Source organism: Saimiri boliviensis, chromosome 6, assembly GCF_048565385.1.
Source record: "Saimiri boliviensis isolate mSaiBol1 chromosome 6, mSaiBol1.pri, whole genome shotgun sequence".
NCBI lineage: Eukaryota > Metazoa > Chordata > Mammalia > Primates > Cebidae > Saimiri > Saimiri boliviensis.
Genome location: NC_133454.1, coordinates 9,228,926 through 9,248,260, shown reverse-complemented (window position 1 = coordinate 9,248,260; position 19,335 = coordinate 9,228,926). Strand labels below are relative to the sequence as shown.

At 45.9% G+C, this 19,335-nt stretch overlaps 1 protein-coding gene across 4 annotated transcripts in view; it reads left to right on the top strand.

Moving 5' to 3' along the window:
• Window positions 1–19,335, top strand: part of FAT3 (FAT atypical cadherin 3) — a 669,312-nt gene that overhangs the window by 609,559 nt on the left and 40,418 nt on the right. For all 4 annotated transcript variants that reach the window (XM_003941495.4, XM_039462301.2, XM_074400335.1 and 1 more), the window contains 3 exons: window positions 955–1,753; window positions 14,828–14,962; window positions 16,727–16,884. In XM_003941495.4, coding sequence (XP_003941544.3) covers window positions 955–1,753; window positions 14,828–14,962; window positions 16,727–16,884 — 1,092 coding nt within the window. The remainder of the gene's footprint in view (window positions 1–954; window positions 1,754–14,827; window positions 14,963–16,726; window positions 16,885–19,335) is intronic.

Sequence of the window (19,335 nt, the reverse complement as noted above, 5' to 3'; positions counted from 1 at the left end):
TAGTGCTTTGCAGTGACTCTCTTAATCCCCATAGTACAAGGACCCTGTGAAGTAGACGCTATTATTTCACTCATATGAAAAATACAAAAATTGAAGCTTAGAGAAGTTAAGTAATATACTCCAAGCCAGATGTGTAGTGAGTGACAGAGACAAGATTCACAGTCAGGTCTGTGTGATGCCCAGGCACCTGCTCTTTCACTGCCTTCCACATACAAGGACATCTCTCTCCAGATCCCATCTGGTCTGCAGGGTTCACTGCAGCTCCCCGTCTTCATTACCTGCCCCATAAACCCAGCCCGAGGGAATCTGCCCTTTTCCTGAAGCTCTGCACCACTGAATACCTCCACCTTGCATGCGATGGGTGTTCAGTAAAGACCTGTTGCCAGACTGGCTGTTCTATCAATACTTACACAAGGAAGGAAGAGAAAAAGGTTTTTATCAAGCCACCTAGCTTTTATTTTCAGTGTATATTTTATGTGAAACCTTACCGTGATATAACTCCCATTTAAATTACGTTGTTTCTTAAATATGCAGAAAGGCGCTCTCTGGGTCCAGTCAAAAGGAAATAATCTAGCAGAAAACAAAAATTTCTCCTCCAAGTGGAAAGACCAGTTTATGAGGTTTCCCCTGTGGTTGCTGCATAAAATTAAAACGAGACCAGTCTGTTGCGGGCATGTTGAGTCTTGTGGCCCTCTGTCCTCCTTCTGTATTCACCCCAGCTGCCTTTATTATGTTGATACATTTTATTATCCATAACCGAGTGTACAGACGGGGATGGAAGGTGATAAATCACTCCTCTTACTTAAACGCACATCCTCAGCATATTTCGGAATAGTGGCAGGGGATGAGGGAAGAAGCAAATGTAAAGGCACAAACGTCTTCTGCGGGTTTTCAAAAAAATTATCATGATTAGTTTTCTTCATTTATTGCCTGTTCACCTCTTGGTTGTTTTAGGCCAAGGATTCAGGCAAACCGCAGCAAGTTTCTCACACCTACATCCGCGTGCGAGTCATTGAGGAAAGCATCCACAAGCCCACGGCCATTCCCCTGGAAATTTTCATTGTCACCATGGAGGATGACTTTCCTGGTGGGGTCATTGGGAAGATTCATGCCACAGATCAAGACGTGTATGACGTGCTTACGTTTGCCCTGAAATCGGAGCAGAAAAGCTTGTTTAAAGTGAACAGTCACGATGGGAAAATCATTGCCCTGGGAGGCCTGGACAGCGGCAAGTATGTCCTGAATGTGTCCGTGAGTGACGGTCGCTTCCAGGTGCCCATTGATGTGGTGGTGCATGTGGAGCAGCTGGTGCACGAGATGCTGCAGAACACGGTCACCATCCGCTTTGAGAACGTGTCCCCCGAGGACTTCGTGGGGCTGCACATGCACGGGTTCCGACGCACCTTGCGGAACGCGGTCCTCACCCAGAAGCAGGACAGCCTGCGCATCATCAGCATCCAGCCCGTGGCGGGCACCAACCAGCTGGACATGCTTTTTGCAGTGGAGATGCACAGCAGCGAGTTCTACAAGCCAGCCTACCTGATCCAGAAGCTGTCCAACGCCAGAAGACACCTGGAGAACATCATGCGCATCTCGGCCATCCTGGAGAAGAACTGCTCAGGGCTGGACTGTCAGGAGCAGCATTGTGAGCAAGGCTTGTCACTGGATTCCCACGCTCTCATGACCTACAGCACGGCTCGCATCAGCTTCGTGTGTCCGCGTTTCTACCGGAATGTACGCTGCACCTGCAATGGTGAGTGCAGTTTTGAGTGTTCCCTCTCATCCCCTGAGATTGTAGGGTTACCATTCCAGCATGCCTGCAGTCAGTCATTCATTCAACTCAATATTAAAGTGATCACTTACTGTGTGCCCCAAAACCGTGATCGATGCTAGGGCTACAGGGGGTACAGTCCCATGCAGCTGTGGCTCAGTGAGAAGCACAAACAGGCAAGCCTATTTGATACTTCTTGTCAAGAAATGTACAAAGTCCTGTGGAGGACCCAGCCAATGGGGGAGTTTCCCAAACGGGGTATCCTCTCGGTAGAGAAGAGGATGTAGTAGGCGTTAGTGGAGGGAGAAGGAGGGGGAGACCCTTCTAGGTGAGGGGCAGCTTGCATGGGGAAGGCTCGGGGGCGTAAGAGGAACCTACAGTAAGGATCGAAAGAGCTTTCCTCTGGCTGCAAGAAGCCAGAGGAAACAGAGAAGCAGGGCTGGGATGGGAAAGAATACTCGAGAGCGGGCCCAGTGATCACACACGGGCCGTTAGCCAGGATGGAGAATTTAGAAATGATCCCAAGGCGGCGAGAGCCGTCGGCCGATGAGAAGTAAAGAAGTGGCAGGATCAGATCTGTCTTTCACAGAGGGTGTGCCGGCTGCAGAGGGGAATGGATTAGAGGCGGCCAGGCAGAGGCAGGGAAACCAGCGAGGGAGCTGTTGCCAAGGGTAAGGGCAGTTCGATTTGCTTCAGTGAGAAACAGGGGCCAGATGCCCAGGAGCACAGTCGAGGGATGGATTCAGCCCTCAGAGTGACAGGGAAGGAATGGTTCGTGTTTGTTGATGTAACTGGAGCCGTTGAACCTTGACCTTTACTGGTCAAAGGCCATAGCTGCACAGAGTCACATGCCCATAGTGATCGATGAGAAGCATTGCTCTCTCTCCTTTCCTCTGCCTGCCATGTGGAGCCGTAAATTCACTGCCCTCTCCTAAGGAGATTGCAGCCAGAGTTCTTCTAGCCAGTGTGAATTCGGTCCAAAGGGACCATGGCCAGAAGGGAGGCCATGTGTCAAACATCCTTTAGGTAACTGGGGACGGGCAGAGCCCCTGGCCTCTTTCTTCCCTTGTGGAAAGTTCTTGGTTGCCGTTTGGAGAATGAGCGCATCAGGGGGAGGCCCTACGGGTCCCAACTCCCACTAAGAGATGCTTTGACAGCCTCCAAGCCGCCCATCACGGTGCCAGCTGCTCTCGCTGTAGTATCCAGTGAATTCTGTTTGTGATTTCATCAGGTAGAAGCAGGGATGTCCAGACTTGTTTACTATGTAAATCAGTTGCAAAGTAACTGCAAGCATGCATGCTAGGTCAAATGCGTTTCTGGCAGATGTCACCAACATGCAGAATTTATGAATGCCAGCTGTCTGAGCCTCACCTAGATTTCCTTTGTTGGCAAACTGATTGATACCCCAAAGCTCCGCTAAGGTCTGTATGCGGTGATCCACACCAGGGTTCAAAAGGGGTTCAGGACGGGACAGGGCAGAACCTAAGGAGAAACTATACCAGCTCATTAATCCTTGTGCTCTGAGAACTCACTCACTTCTGCAAAAAAAAAAAAAAAAAAATGTGAAGGTAGCAATGTCCTAGGCACTAAAGTTTCAAAGTAAAAAAGATAAAGCTCCTGCTCTTAGAAGCTGACAATTGTGAAGTCAGCTTGCAAGCACCAGCTTGCTGTACCAGTGCTCCAGGAAGTGGCTAGCGCATAGAAGAGACAGAATCCCTCTTGTGGCCAAAGGAAAGCTGGCTGTGTATCTGTACACAGAGACCACCGATGTGCTTGGTCTTCAGGGATGAGTTCATCGAAAGGAGACTCAGGTGGGGAAGCGGGGCAGATTTTGCGGAATTCTTTTTAAGAAAGATTTAGAGGAGTGGTTTTTGTTGGAGATAGAGGGACTTGCTCTCTATTTTACCCGAGACACTAATGTCTTAAATGTAAAATGTTTTAAGGTGCTGTCTCTGCCGAGGACCTCTGTTCTCTGAGCTTCAGAAACCTTTCTACTCCCAGTAAACCTAGAATGCCAGAAGGTTTTGAGAGTCACACCCAGCCATCCCGAGAGGAGGCTTTCTGGATTTGAAAAGCCAGCGTTTGCTCAAGAGCTTTGCAGAGTCAGGCCAGGCTCTCAGCCTTTTCTCACCTTCAAGTCACTCTTTTGATGAAGCCATAAAATGAAATTCTAGATTTTAGTGGTAAAGGAGCTCCAAAGGTCATCTAGCCCAACCCTGTCTTCAGCAGGTGATCTATGATAATCCGTTTTATAGATACGGTAGCTTTGTGCCTTGCCCAGGGCCATACAGCTGATGAGAGTGGCATGCTGAATCACAAGAGAGGCCTCTCGGGTCCCTACTTTATTATCTGCATCTTAAGAATAGGGACTCTTCCTTTTTAAATGTGCGCCGTAACCTCAGTGCTATATACTGTATAAGAATACTCAAATACAGTCATGCATGGCATAGCACTGTTTCATCAACAAGGGACCATGTATACAGTGGTAGTCCCGTAAGATTATAATACTGTGTTTTTATTATGCCTTTTCTATGTTTAGATGTGTTTAGATATACAAATACTTAACCATTGAGGCACAATTGCAGTGTTCAGTACAGTAGCAAGCTGTACAGGTCTGTAGCCTTGGAGCCCCAGGCTGTACTGTATAGCCTGGGTGCATTGTAGACTGTGCTATCTAGGTCTGTGCAAGTGCACTCTATGATGTTTGCATGATGACGAAACAACCTAATGATGCAGTTCTCAGAATATATCCCCATCATTAAGCAATTCGTGACCATAACCCGATTTTCCTATCAGATGGAGCACCAGCCTCACAATACAAGCCCAGTAAGGCAGAAGTTCTCTCAGACTCCTGTGTGCATGGGGCTTACTAAATGCCCATTGCTGAGCCCCACACTTAGATATGGACAGTTTGGGTGGAGCCTAGGATTCTACATATGTAGCCTGAGTGACTCTAATGTTGCTGGTCAGGAAACGAAACTTTGAGAAATCACAGAACAAGATAAAGAGGGAAGAGTTTTTTCCAGGTTTCGGAACAGGCTCTTTGTTGTAATAGCGATAGCTTTCTCACTTCTAGAATTATCTTTCAAGTAAAAATACAGCCATGAATTGTTAAATAAGCATTAGGCATTTTTTCATTTATTGGAAAGGGGAAGTAATTGAATTCAGTAAGTCCCACCCAAACACACACACACGCACACATACACACGTGCACACGTATACACACGCAACTAGTATGGGCTGCTCTTCTCTTTAGGAGGTCAGCAGATTCATTAGATGGACTTTCTCACCACTTGGTGGAATAATTAGCATGATACATAGAGGTAACTGTCCATTCTGGGCACGAAGACATCTATCCTCCTCAATTCATTTAAGTTGGTGTCAGGCTTTCTTACTGAAGTGATGATGTTTACTGCACCTCTGAAGTTCACCAGGAGCCACCTCACAACATCTGACCTTTGTCTCTTGAAGTTTGGTGCAGACATGAGGCTCGATGGTAGCTGGAGTCTAACGAACTGTATAGCAATGTTTAGATAAATTGGGCCTCAATATTCTATTCTCTTCTCAACTTCCAGCTCACCTTTTTCTCATGCAGAGTTTTTTTTGTTTGTTTGTTTGGTTGGTTCGATTATCATTAGCATCTTGAACCAAAATGCTGAGTTGTTTGAACAAGATGAAAGGAGACTTGAATTTTAGTGCCAAATAAGCTCATTAGACTCCAGCTACCATCAAGCCTCATGTCTGCACCAAACTTCAAGAGAGACAAAGGTCAGATGTTGTGAGGTGGCTCCTGGTGAACCTCAGAGGTGCAGTAAACATCATCACTTCAGTAAGAAAGCCTGACACCAACTTAAATGAATTGAGGATGATAGATGTCCTTGTGCCCCTATAGGAAATACGGAAGAGGAAAGGGTGTCAGGGCACTCAATGGGGCCTTGCTGATTGTCCATTTCTGAAAAATTGCATTTAAAAACCTAATATATAAATACATCAAAGAGGACACACTTGTCCAGGAGGCTGGACTGCCAGTGAGACCGCCAGAGTTTACGACCAGTGTGTTTATGGGCGAGTTGGAGGAAGTGGATGCCTGATCTGTCAAGTCTTTATTCAGATATGGAACCTAGTGCTCCAAGTGAAATGGCTGGAGTGTTTGCCATGGGTGAAGCCCTGTGCTGTACAGAAATGAGTCAGACAGCAGCCCTGCCCTCCACCAGTAGAGAATGGCACTGTCCTAGGGTTTGCTCAGAGGGTAAAGAGGAAGCACTAAGAGGTGCTGCAACCTGAGCAAGATCTGAAAGGATGCCTAGAATTATCTAGATGACCAGGACAGGGGATTCCAAACCAAAGGGCATAAGAGCCGAGGCATGGAGGTGAGAACTGGTGTGCAATTCAGTGCATGGATCAAGGCAGGGACAGATAGAACGGATAACATTTATCAAGCCATCACCAGTTCCTATGCTGTTTTCTTATGCAGGTAACTGCATGTAACTCTTAATAGAACCCGAAAGAGTAGGTCTCGTGAAGTTTTTTCCAAAATTAAGGAAACCAAAATCTGACTCACTCAAAATCACAGAGCTAGGACATGGCAGAGCCAGGATTCATCCTTGACCCTCCTATTCAAAGCACTTCTTAACCACGGCACCTTACCACCTCTGCACAGATTTAAAAGGAACTCAGAAGCTTCCTAATGCAACCTCCCACCCACAGCAGACAGCCTATTTTCTATATTCTTGTCGTGGTATTTTGGCCAAGGTTTGAGCACCAGTGCTGGGAGCTCGCAAGGCGGCCCCGAGATGATCTTCTGCCTTATAGCACACCAGAACCTCTCTCCCTGTCACGTCATCCAGATGTATCCCTCAGAGCCACACAGACCCAACGTGGCTAACCCTGCTTCTACAAGCTGCCCTCTGGTTAACAAAGAAGGATAGTTGTTATGACCCTTTGAACCCTCTTCCTAGCCAAACACAAGAAGTTCCTTTGCTCCTTGGCTGTAAACAAATATACGCTAGGAAGAGTTAGAGATGGTGATATTGGGTCACGGGGGAAGCACAAAGCAGGGAGTTACCAGCTCTGCTTGGAGGAGTCCAAGAAAGGCATTGGAAGCAATGATCCCTGTCATAGTAAGTCTTTGCCAGGTAGAGGATGCATTTTAAGCATCCTTTTGTTTACTTATCCTCTCAGCACTTAATTGAATACTATTTTGCACAAAGCCCTGGGTAGGGTGCTGGAGATACAGTGGTCAAAGAGGCCGATGTGATCCTCATTCCCCTGGAGCATGAAACAGCATCATGCATTGGGCAAATCAGAGAAAGCTCAGTGGGGTGGATGGTAAGAAGTCAGGACAACCCTTAGGAGTAATACGGTAGGACAGGTAAAGCAGGCCTGTTGTCAGGTGACTACCGTACGTCTAATATGCGCCGTACAACAAAAGGGTGACGTCTTCTGCGAGGCAGCAAGACACTTAAAACATGGTGATTTGGATTGTTTTGTTTTGAGACAGTTTTGCTCTTTTTTTTAACCTAGGCTGGGGTGCAGTGGCGCCATCTCGGCTCACTGCAACCTCCGCCTCCTGGGTTCAAGCAGTTCTCCTACCTCAGCCTCCCAAGTAGCTGGGACTACAGGCATGCGCCACCACACCCGGCCAATTTTGTATTTTTTAGCAGGGACAGGGTTTCTCCATGTTGATCAGGCTGATCTCAAACTCCTGACCTGAGGTGATCTGGCCACCTCAGCCTCCAAAGTCATGTGTTTTTCTATGACACAGAAGAATCTGAAAGTGGGTTTGCACTCTGGCTGGGGTTCCTTAATGCTAATCTTCTGAGGAGAGAGCCAGTTCCAGTGGCTTTGAGTAACCCTCAGTGTTGTCTATTGATCTTAACAGATTAACTCCCTACAAACTGGGAAGTGTGTATTTTTCATTCTTTAGAAAGACACCTCTGCAGATCCCTCATCTCTCGTATGCATGAGTCCCACAGTGCCAGGAGAGGTGTAGACGTCCCCACCCTTGTGGTGATACCAGCTTCTCAGCATATGCAAATTTCTTCCTATATTATATCCATACACAGCTGCCTCAGTGAGGACGTCTCGAATGAAATTGCGCTTGGCCTTTAGTGAACTCGTACAGAAAATATGGCTGAGTCAAGCACACACCATTCTGGATGACTCTGGTTCTGAGAAAACCCTAAGAAATGCCATCAAAGTTGAGACTTGTATGTTTTAAAAACCTCTTGCGGGCCATGAATTAAGAAGGGAGCTTTTTGACTTACGTGGCATTTGCCAGGACATGGCATGTTGGTAAAGCACGTGAATTCAGGGCATGGGTTGTTTACTGTTAGTTATTGGATTATTCAATGTAATGAGGCAGCAACATAAATCAAGAGGTTGAATCAACTTAAAGTGGCAGCATAATAATCACAGCGAGATACTGACGTATTGGCTAAAAGCAGAGACTTAATCCAGGAGGCTGTGGGAATGCTGTGGAGAGAGGAGAGGAGAGTCATAAACATGGTAGTGAAATCTTTTTAAACCTCCTGAGCATCACTCTTCTCCCTGCACGTTCCAAAGCTCTAAGCCTTCTGCTCAAGTGAATTGCTTGTTGTCACCTCTATAGAAAGGGACCTAAATATTCACCTGAGCAAAAAATCAGAAGGTAGAACACCTTTCAGGGAATCGTCACACGGTGTGTGCATTTCTCTTGGTAGACAAGGTGCGTGAAAAGAACAGCTGCACCTGAGGCGGAGTAGGTGGTGAAGGGGTCAACACAGCTGCAGGTCCCTGTGACACAGATGACTAACAAGCCCCAGGTCTCATTCTGTGCCTCCAGTGCGCACCGTATTTCGTATTTCCTGTCATCTCCTGCCAACTTACAAATCATGCATGTGACCAAAAAAAGGACAGCAGGGGAAAGGTTATACCCGAGTTCAGGTCTCTGCCGTGTTGCTGAGTCAAGTTAGTGTTTCCAGTTTTGAGACCCTGTAGGAATTTGTTTTATATGTATTTTTTTCTTTCCAAGTTGCTTTCACATAGACTAGCCCATTTCATTCTCACAGCACTATAAAAATTCATTATCAGCCCAGCACAGTGGCTGACGCCTATAATCCCAGCACTTTGGGAAGCCAAGGCGAGCAGATCGTGAGGTCAGGAATTCGAGACCAGCCTGACCAACGTGGTAAAACCCCATCTCTAGTGAAAACACAAAGATTAGTACTCACCTGTAATTCCAGCTACTCCGGAGGCTGAGGCCAGAGAATTGCTTGAACCCGGAAGGCGGAGGTTTCAGTGAGCTGAGATCGTGCCATTGCACGCTAGCCTGAGTGACAGAGAAATGTTCTGTATGAAAAAAAAATCATTATCGTGATTTTTCAGAAAAGGCAATCGAGACCTAGAAAAGTCAAGTGAGTAGTTCAAGGCCACTCAGTGAGGAAATAAAACTAGCCAGGGCCAAAACCCAGGTCTGCATCTTAGCGATGCAGTATCCTTTCCTTTTTACTACCCCACCTTCCCAAGAGAAACTGGGAATGGGGGATTCTGTTGTGAAAGGAGCTAAACACGTCTGATCCTGCCCTGACATACCATGAACGGCGTCAGCTGGTTTGATGAAGTGGAACCCTTCTCCCTTGGTGCTTACTGTGGTACGAAATTGATGAATGTCTGAGAGGCAGAGCATGTCGGTCTGTGAGCCCACATCCCCCAAGCTGTCACCAAACACAGCACAAGTTAATTAAACTTGCATTACTTCCTGATAGCTAATAAGATAAAATTTCTCCCAGAAGCCAGCAGGAGTTGACACTGCCTTCTGTAAACTGGTACTCTGGAGCTGAGGGAGCACTCACCGCCACCGGAGAGAAGATCTTTAAGGCTCTTAACAATAACAGGTGCATACACTTCCTGAAAAAGGGATGACAGAAACATGATTTCTAAAAGCAAGTTATCCCCTTCAACATTCTCTTAAAGCTGACTAGATTTTATTTAGATAAAGGATTTAGGCTTTGGGGTGGTAAAAGTGTTTCCTGGACCCTGACACGGGTATAGCTGCAACCAAGGGGCACATCACATTGTTCAGGGTTGGCATACAAAGGTTAAGTCCCTCTGACAAGATACATTTCAGAATGAGATTCATTTTTTCAACAGTTCATAGAGAAGAAAGAACTGCAATATTGGATTGGGGTAATACTTACTCTTGAGGGATCTATTTTTCAGTAACTAAAAGATTTTGCTAGGCATACACTGCAGTTTGCACACATGATCACATCTGTCCCCTGCTAAGGAGGATGTGACAGTTACACGGGCCTGCAGGTTCTAATCTGCCTTCACACTTCCTTGAGCCGCAAGAGAGTGGGCCCATGACCGGAGCAAAGAGACAACGGCCGCCAGAACCTCAGTGTTTACAGCTGAGCATTTTCAGGCTGGATCTCGGGGAGAAGTCCCCGGAGGATTTTTAACACATAAAAAGGTCCATCCCTTGCCAATAACTATCCCTTTAATCCTAAAGAGCCTACTCAAAACAGAAAGCAAAGCAACCTAACAGTCGTTGCTGCTGAAATGAATGTAAATACTCGTTATTATCTAACTAATATTTATATTGATATTCATTTTAGAATGTGTTTATTTTTGCATATTTTTTACACATCTTTAAGCTGCAGTTTTCACAGTGTGAACTGAATCTAACATAATGCATTAAGTGATGACCATGATTTGATTATGTAACGATGTGGCACGCTATGGGTGATGGCAGAAGAAAGTAAGGCAAAGAGCTATGGGGCGGAGCTCCAGTTGCTGGTCTAAGTAGCTCTGTGCTTTAATCCAAAACAGGAGATACGGGTGAGAAAGTAAGAAGCCCTGTTGTCACCAGATCCTTGGGGTGGTGCCCCTCCAGCCAAAAACCTCCGTGGCTGGTGGTGCCTTCTGCCCGATTATTTCTCACACCCACTGGGCTTCTTCTGCCCACTTAGCCCAGCGGGCTATACTCAGCTCACACTACTGACCCCGATCTCACACCTGCCAACAGCAAGCCAGGCATGGAGTAGTGAGGGTATGTGGGCCACTGCACACAGCCAGGCATGCTGGCACATGAGTGAGCACCGGGTTTGGCCCCTGTGTATAGCCGGGCACACCCACTGCTGTGGCAGCACAGACAGCTCCAGGTGCCAGCACAGCTACCAGCTCCGTGTGAAGCTACAGCTGGACCCGATGTACCACACACGGCTTCTGCTACAGGCACCCGCATCTGGATGTGCAGAATGCAGTGGTGCCGCGAAGCTCGGAGACACCAGGAACCACAGAGCCTCAAAGAGAGTGCCATAGCGCTGGCTTGGGGAGCCCCTAGGTCTGGTCTCCGAAGCGCTGCAGCTCTTCCCTCCTTCTCATTGCCCACAACGTGGAGAGCAGGGGAGGTGCTTTTCAGCCCTGTTTGTGTTACAGCTTTCAGTCCCACCATCATGTTCTGAGTTCTCTTCCCGTGTCGAGGAAGAATGAGGTACACAGACAACTGTAAGTTGAGCAAAGTGGAGAGGAGCTTCACTCAGTGACAGAACAGCTCTCAGGAGACCCACAGTGAGCAGCTCCTTCCCACAAGCAGGGCGTCCCAAGGAGTTCCCAGCTGTCAGCGGAGAGGAGACCCACAGTGGGTAGTCTGGATATCTAGTGGAGTCTGGCAGGAACCACGTTTTTTATTATCTCAGACGAGATGGAGGGCATGCCGATTGGTCCGTGGGTGGCCAAGGGCAGACCCAGAAAAAGCACTGTAAGTTCTCACTCCAGTCCATGGACTATCTGAACTCATAGCCCCGCCTCCAGGTTTCAGATCATCCCTGGCTTGAAGGTGGGGCTTCACTGGGGACCTGCCCTTTTTTGCCCTGGAGCGCATCTGCCTCCTGCCACCATCGATATGTCATCCATGGTGCCCAAGCTGTTCATGTTGAGGGGCACCTGCAGGCCTACGCTGAACCACCCTCAGCACCCCCTCAGCCTCCCTCCTATGCTCATCTATGCACAAAGTTCAGAGAGGCCTGAGGTGGCAGGGGAGCTGGCTTTTCAGCACCACCCTGAATCCACATACAGCCAGGTGTGACAGCACCTGGGTTTGGCCACAACTTTGCTTCAAAACTGCAGTGGGCGCTGGAAGTGGGGAGAGGCCGGGGAGCAGGAGCAGGCACTTCTGAGCCTGCAGGGGAAGGGGGCGGGCTTCCAAGAGTGCAAGGATGCCCAGGTCAGAGCTGTGGCTGCACAGCTGTGGCTGTGCCTGGGAGTGGAGGGGTCGCATCTGCTAACTCGGGGGCGGGGGCGGGGGCGGGGGCGGGGGAGCTCTCACCTGTTCCCAGCTCTCTGCAACCCCTTGGAGCATGCAGCCCCGGCCACGCCCCCCCTGCTGCAGCTGGCTTCTTCACAGTGGCTGTTCCAGACAGGTCATTGCTGCCATCATTGTGCTAATTTCCAGGGCAGGACTGATGGTACAAGAAAAGGCTAAAACATAGGAATAAAATGTAGAAGTACCCAAATGCTAGATTTGTTCTGAAATACAGTTTAATTTTTATTGTATTCACTTATAGCTTTTTTTTTTTTTTTAATGTTACCATTATTCCTACAGGAATAAATAACTTGGCTCTCATGCATCTCAAATTATCTGGCCCTCTTTCCCTCTTTGGAACAGTGGGTTTCAAACTGGATTTTTCAATGATTCGAGGTTTCTTTGCAGTGTAGCCATTGCATTAGAGCAGAACAGACTATGAATGCAGTATCTGTAGCGGTATCTCAGAAACACAGATGCTTATAGAGAGGATGGGTATCTTTAGACTGGCTGAAATAGAAGAGGAAAAGGCATGTTCATGGAATAAAAAGTAGCAGATTTCTTAAATACATAAGCTCCTGTTTCCATGTGTACTTGAAAGGTAATGCCCAAGTAACCCAGAAGTTACATCTCTGTGATGGTATGCATGTTGTGATTCATATATGCACATTGCCACCTCCACGTGGCCGAGGTTAGCATTGGGCTCGGTTTGCATTTTAAGCATAGGCTACTAATCAACATTCAGGAGCAAGCTAGACGTGTGCAGGCTATCAGATACTGAGATCGAGTCACACATGGAAACAGCAGAGTCAGCCGGTAGGGTTGTGAACTTACTGTTTATTCATAATAAGGCAGGCTTGAGGTTACGCTACTAACTGGTCAGCTCATTCCTTTGTTACTCAGAGGATCTTATCCTTCGTGCCCGAGTTAAAATATTCCCTTCCTTGGAGAAGACACAGAATTGCTCCTCGTCTGGTCCCTTCATTGTGCTCACGTACCTGCCATAGCAGTTGTTTTATTATCATCATGTGTTGTCATGTTTCCTGAGGCGAGAGAAAGGGAACATCATTTCTTTTCACCTTTATGTGCCCAGGCCTAATACCTCTTTGGCCCCCAACAATTCGTTGCTGAATGAATGCACCAAAAGTTATTTAAAAACTAGTTATCAAAAGCGTCTTGAAATAGGTCATGAGATGATCACACCGCTGTTTTAAGTTCCATGCATATTGATGAGTATGTGGCAGGATTACAGATTTGGGTGGGGAAGAAAATAGGAAAATGTATTTCAGGGCACGTAGGCCTTATGGAACCATTGGTAGAGCGCTTTTCAAATTTTCAGTTAACAACGCCTTCATCTTTTAAGACTTTGTAAGCTGGATCAGTGCCAAGAATGTCTTTCATGAATAAGCTGTAAACCAGTGGAAAATGGGATTTATGAATTCTGAGTTTGCTGGTGCTACTTATATTGCTCCTGTCAAGGATTACAGTTTTTAAAATGTTTGTAAGTAGTTAGCATTAAATTCCTGCTTTCTTCTGCAGAAAGAAATGACTGTACCTTGGGACAATATGCTTTTTTTTTTTTACCTTTTGAGACGGGGTCTTGTTCTGTCGCCCAGGTTAGTGTACAGCGGCCTAGTCATAGCTCACTGTACCCTCAAATTTCTGGCCTTAAGTGATTCTCCAAACCTTGGCCCCCCGAACTACTGAGGTTATAGGCATGAACCACACACCTGGCTGGGACAATATGCTTAATGATGAGGAAAGACATAGGATTAAAAGGAGTGTGATCACGATTGGGCTGAGGAATGAGCTGCTGGTGCCCTGTGCGTTCTCAGTTCACGGGGTAAGGAAACTTTTTAGTCTAGGCCTAACCCATTTAGGAAACAACTGTTGCAATTGTGGGTCATTTTTAATTTGTGTCTTTTTTATAATCCTTTTACCACCAAATCTCTTGCCAGGTTAAAAGTGGCCTAATTACCTGTGAAATACTTAGGACTTTTGGAAAATGTGCTTCCTTTAGCGGGCTCCTCTTTGCACAGTTCTAAAATAACTCACTTGAGTCCTGAATTCCATCTTACTCAGTTACTCTGTTTTCCAGGATTTCCCTTCTGAGAGATTAACCTCTTACTGTGCGCTGTGAACGTCGAACAGGTAGAAAGGAAGCCTTCCTTGCTCAAGATAATAACTCTGCTATTTCTTGATAGCTGGTAGGGCACATTGACAGCTAATCGATAGCATAGCCAGTAGCAGAAGGTTTTAGGAAACAACGTGAGTTGTGCTTCTACAACCTAAAATTAGTCATACTTTTCTTTAGAAATTTCTTTTTCCCTTCTGAAATCAACCCCCAAGTTCTTCAGGGCAGAAGAAATTTAAACTCAAGTGATATATTCAAATAGCCTCAAATCTATGGAAATCCCATTCCAATAAATAAATACTGTCAGCCCTTGCATTGTGATCTTTCTTCAGCCGAAGCTGGTCCAGGTGTAACTTAACATAGCCTAAAGGAGGAATGCGCTTTACTCTTTGTATCTAATCTGCGTCAGTCTGGCAGCGAAATTTGGCGGATGTAGGGATGTGGATGGACACCAACACCAGATGAAGCCCACGCAGGTGCTCCTACTTCTAAGTAGCGTCTTTGTAACTCAGCTCACAGCCCCGATAGCCCAGCTCTTTAATCATTGGTGCGCTCCCTTTGAACCTTTTCCATGTTCTCTGGAGTGCATGGTCAATCTCTGTGTGTACTGATCATGCATATCCCCGCTTTGTTACAGGTGGACTGTGTCCGGGGTCCAACGATCCTTGTATGGAGAAGCCGTGTCCAGGGGACATGCAGTGTGTCGGTTATGAAGCCAGCAGGCGACCGTTCCTCTGCCAGTGTCCACCAGGGAAGCTCGGAGAGTGCTCAGGTGCAGACTGGAGTGGAATGATGAGGGTCTCATTTCCTATTCCTGAAACACTTGCTCTTGAGTAAATTACACCCTCCAAGTCCTCCCAGAAAACGTTTCTTTATGCATGCAACATTTTCCTTTAGAATGGACCCCAGCTAACATTCACACTCACATTTACTTAGGATGTATCACAGATGCAGCTTGTGCTAAGGGAACACGTAAAAACTGAGAGCTTCTTACGCAATGGAGAGACTACAACATGTGTTTTTTTAATCACATCTCATGGCTGTTAAGGATGTGAAATAAGGGAAAATAAAAGGTTGGGAAGAGGCATTGGAGTATCTGTGGCATGACCTTTGATGCTCAGGGTGCTGCAAAATCCAGTCGCACAACCAAGATCCACAGAAGGCAGAGCTGACCCAATCCTGTTGACCTTCCTTAGAGTCTGCCCCATCTAGTGAACCAAGGAAGCTGACTCCCTACTGGAAATGTGTAACTAACGTCATGTTCCAGAAGGAGAGGTGCTCAGCCCTGCATCTTCAAGGAAAAAAAGTCAGTATTTGTGTTATTTTAATCCAAATGGTCCCGTTTCTGATCTTTACTCAATGTCTATACTTCATTTATGGATTCATATGTTCTCTGCCAATTGTTTCCTCACAAAAAGAGTATTCTTCATTTGGGGTACCAATAGAATCCTCTTTAAGTGTATGTAAAATATAGGCACCTTAACAACAACTTTGGAATCTAATAAATAGTTGGAATAAAAAAAAAAACAGAACTATGCCTAGTATGTGCGAGGCACCGAGTTCCAGAAATTCAGCCTTTGCAAAGAGAAGCGCTGTTCTTAAAAGTGGAAGCCAAAGCTCCTTCATAGCCGATTTCAAGAATGCAGCTGCAATTAAGTAAAGTGACCACCTGGATGCTTACCTAAGTCATCTAAGGCTTAGAATTATAAGAAAAAAATATGCTGCCCCTGTTTCTACATATGCACTGTGTACAGAGCAGGTCGATGTGTAGGGAGATCATAAAGCCACATTTTCTAGCTTCTGGAGTCACTTCCTGCTGACTCGTCTACCTAGAAAACTTCTGATTGTCTATAGTTATTGTTCATTTGGTAGATTTCCACACATTCCACCTTTCACCGCAAGAAGGCAGCCTTTTCAGCCATTACTTTGCCTGTGTAAAACAAAGTTGTAGGCAATGTAAAAGGAGTGATCTTAGAATTGAGCAATTGATTTGGACTACATTCAAGGGAACTGCAAAATTAATGGTCAAAAAGTGAAATTGTAACGACATGAATTTCCTTTGTATCAGTTACCTTTTTGCAATATTACTGCAAATGACAAATTAGTCATTAGAATACTTGGGGAACACGGGTATCTCTTGACAATGGTTTTGTTTCGTTTCATGGAGCTGAAAGTTCTTTAACGTCTGAGTGATTGGGAGTTGGGGGAAGCACGAAGGGATATCTTAGTAATGCTCATTTTGGAAAGTGGGAGTAGGAAATTTAGTAACATTAAAAGAAATCCAAGTTGTGGAATTTATGAAGTGGCCCTTGGCATGAGGCAAGTAAGGCGACTTTGGTGGCTGACTGGTTAATAGTTATTTCTCTTCGAAATGGAGAACCAGTTTTTAATCAAAAATGTTTTCTTCTCTGTGCCTTTATTAACTTCTCATGCATTGTCTTTAATCATCTTGCTTGGTGGTTGTTGGGTGATTTCCTGTATCTGCTCCTTTCTGGATGTTAAAAATATGTATGTCTTCTCATAATGGTCTTTTCAGGGCACACTTCTCTCAGCTTTGCTGGAAACAGTTACATCAAATATCGGCTTTCTGAAAATAGCAAAGAGGAAGATTTTAAACTCGCTCTGCGTCTTCGAACCCTGCAAAGCAATGGGATTATAATGTACACCAGAGCAAATCCCTGCATAATTCTGAAGGTAATTAAAATGCGTTATCTTTTCCTGCAGTCAGTTCTCATGTTAGTGTTTTGGCTCTTGGATCGGGGAACGGCTGAAATCATTTTGTCTCTTAAGTTCAGAAGACCAGAAGCAGACTTCTGGGCAAAGCGGAGCAGCAGCAGAACTGGGAAAGAAGCCAGCATCCCATTTCCTTTTGAACATTCAGCTTCAAAATTGGCTCTGGGTACATGGGGCATCTCTCTTGAGAGCGGGTTCAAGGGCTGGCCTCCTTTGAGCTGTCATCGCTCAACAGTTCATTAGGATGTGTCTCCTAATCAATTCCACAACAGGGGTGGTCCTTTAAAAGGATTGGCCGTATCCTTTTCTACCACATGCATCTATCCCCACTGACTTTTGAAGGCAACTTCTGTTCTTGCTCAGGGAGGCAATGGGAGGCATGGGGTATAGACGATTTCCTATGTCCTATCATGACTTAAGTAGCCTAATTTTTCCATCATTTGCTAGCCTCAGAAACCCTCCTAAAGCAGCCCGATTACTTCTAGAGCAAGTCTGACATTTATATTCAGCTCAAGGATTCTGGTGCCTTTATGAAAACAGTAATAATGGTCATGGACCAGGCACGATGGCTCACACCTGTAATCCCAACACTTTGGGAAGCTGAGGCAGGTGCATCACATAAAGTCAGGAGTTTGAGACCAGCCTGGCCAACACGGTGAAATGCTATCTCTACTAAAAATACAAAAATGAGCCAGGTGTGGTGGTGGGCACTTCAAATCCCAGCTACTTGAGAAGCTGAGGCATGAGAATCCCGTGAACTTGGGAGGTGAAGGTTGCAGTGAGCTGAGATCATACCACTGCACAGTAATCTGGGTGACAGAGTATGGCCCCATCTCCAAAGTAAAACAAAACACAGACCAACTGACAGAGTAATAACAGCTTCATGTGCCTCATTTATTTTTCTTACACGGCTAATGTGACACGTTTGTTATATGTTATCCCCGTTTGATCAAGAAGAGGACAGTGGTTCAGAGAGGTTAAGTTACTTACCCAAAGCTGCACATCTAATACGTGGTGAGGCCTGAATCCCACAGTGTCGTCTGTGTCACTCCGTGCTGTGAATGTCCATACTCTCCGTCACTCTCCCTCTTGCTACTATGACTCATTTTATGAAAAATCGCATTCTGGGCCTCTGTAGCCCAGATTCAGCCTTCTAGTATGGAGGAAAGCCAGCAGGAGAAGGAAGGTGACGTGTTTCATCTCATGCTGTTCTCACCAGCCTGCTGTGTCAGCCCATCGTAAATGCTCTTCAGAAACATTTGGAGTTCGTCCAGTGAAAAATGCCCTTTCACATGGAAAGGGCTAGAAATCTTTTGCTTCCCAGGGTTCGGGTTTGAAGGGTACGTGGTAGACCTTTCCACAGCTTTTGTCCTTTGATTGTTTGATAGGTCAGCTCCAAGTTGATTAGGTGGCCCAGGCTTTAATCCTAAAGGCAGATGAAGGAGAGAAACAGAAGATTAAATGCCAGTGGGCTTCTCTTAGTGATCACATAGGCTTTTATTTACCCCCGTCTGGTATTGCCAGATATTACTTGGTGGCCACAGCTGCTGGAGAAGGAAGTCAACGTTTAAAAGTTGGCTACTTTTGTAAGCAGTCTCCCACTATCCTTATTCATTCAACACAGACTAATTTGAGTTCTGGAAAGGAAAGTCATGCGTTGCAAAGAAAATAAGCAAAGCACTTCGGATGCACAGTTTTAGAGAATGATGCATTCAGATCAGATATTCATGGTGAAAGAAGAAAAACTCGAAAAACCTAGGTCCTGCCTTTATTTCCCGTGGCCCTGGAAGCAAGCTGCCTTGGGTCAGTAGAGCCTTTTCTAAATGGCGCCGAGAGTTGGGGTTTTGTATAATTGCTGGGAAAGTGCTCTGAGCATTCAGAGCTACCGGCTCTTAGGGCTCTGCTTGGGCCTTACTGACCTTTCTCTCTCCTCCTTCCCGCTCTAACAGGGCTGGAGACTGAAAATAGTTTCTATTAGTCAATCTCTTATAGAGCATTAAATTTTAGGTAGAACCAGAAGATTGACCCTGAATGGTTTGATCCTAAAATGGAGCTTGTCATTTGACACTTCACTGGCCAAAGTCTAAAACGTGCAGATCCCTGAGGATAGGAAAGAGTCATTAAGCCTTTAAGGCAGCTCCAGCTCCTAAGGTATATCGCATTTCATGAAACAAGCATGTTTCTGAAAGTTGTGTAAATTGAATCTCTGTAAATGGAATTCTAATAAACTAGAGATGGATGCTATTTGAAGGAACCCTCCATTAATCCCTTTGTGATGTGAATAATCACTCCCAATCTGTCTGTTCTGTAAGTTTGCTTTTCATATGTTGGGTTTGCCCAAAGCAGGACACAGCTGTACTAAAGTATTGCGGTGGTTATTCTCCTGCAGTCACCAGGAATATCCACTAAGGG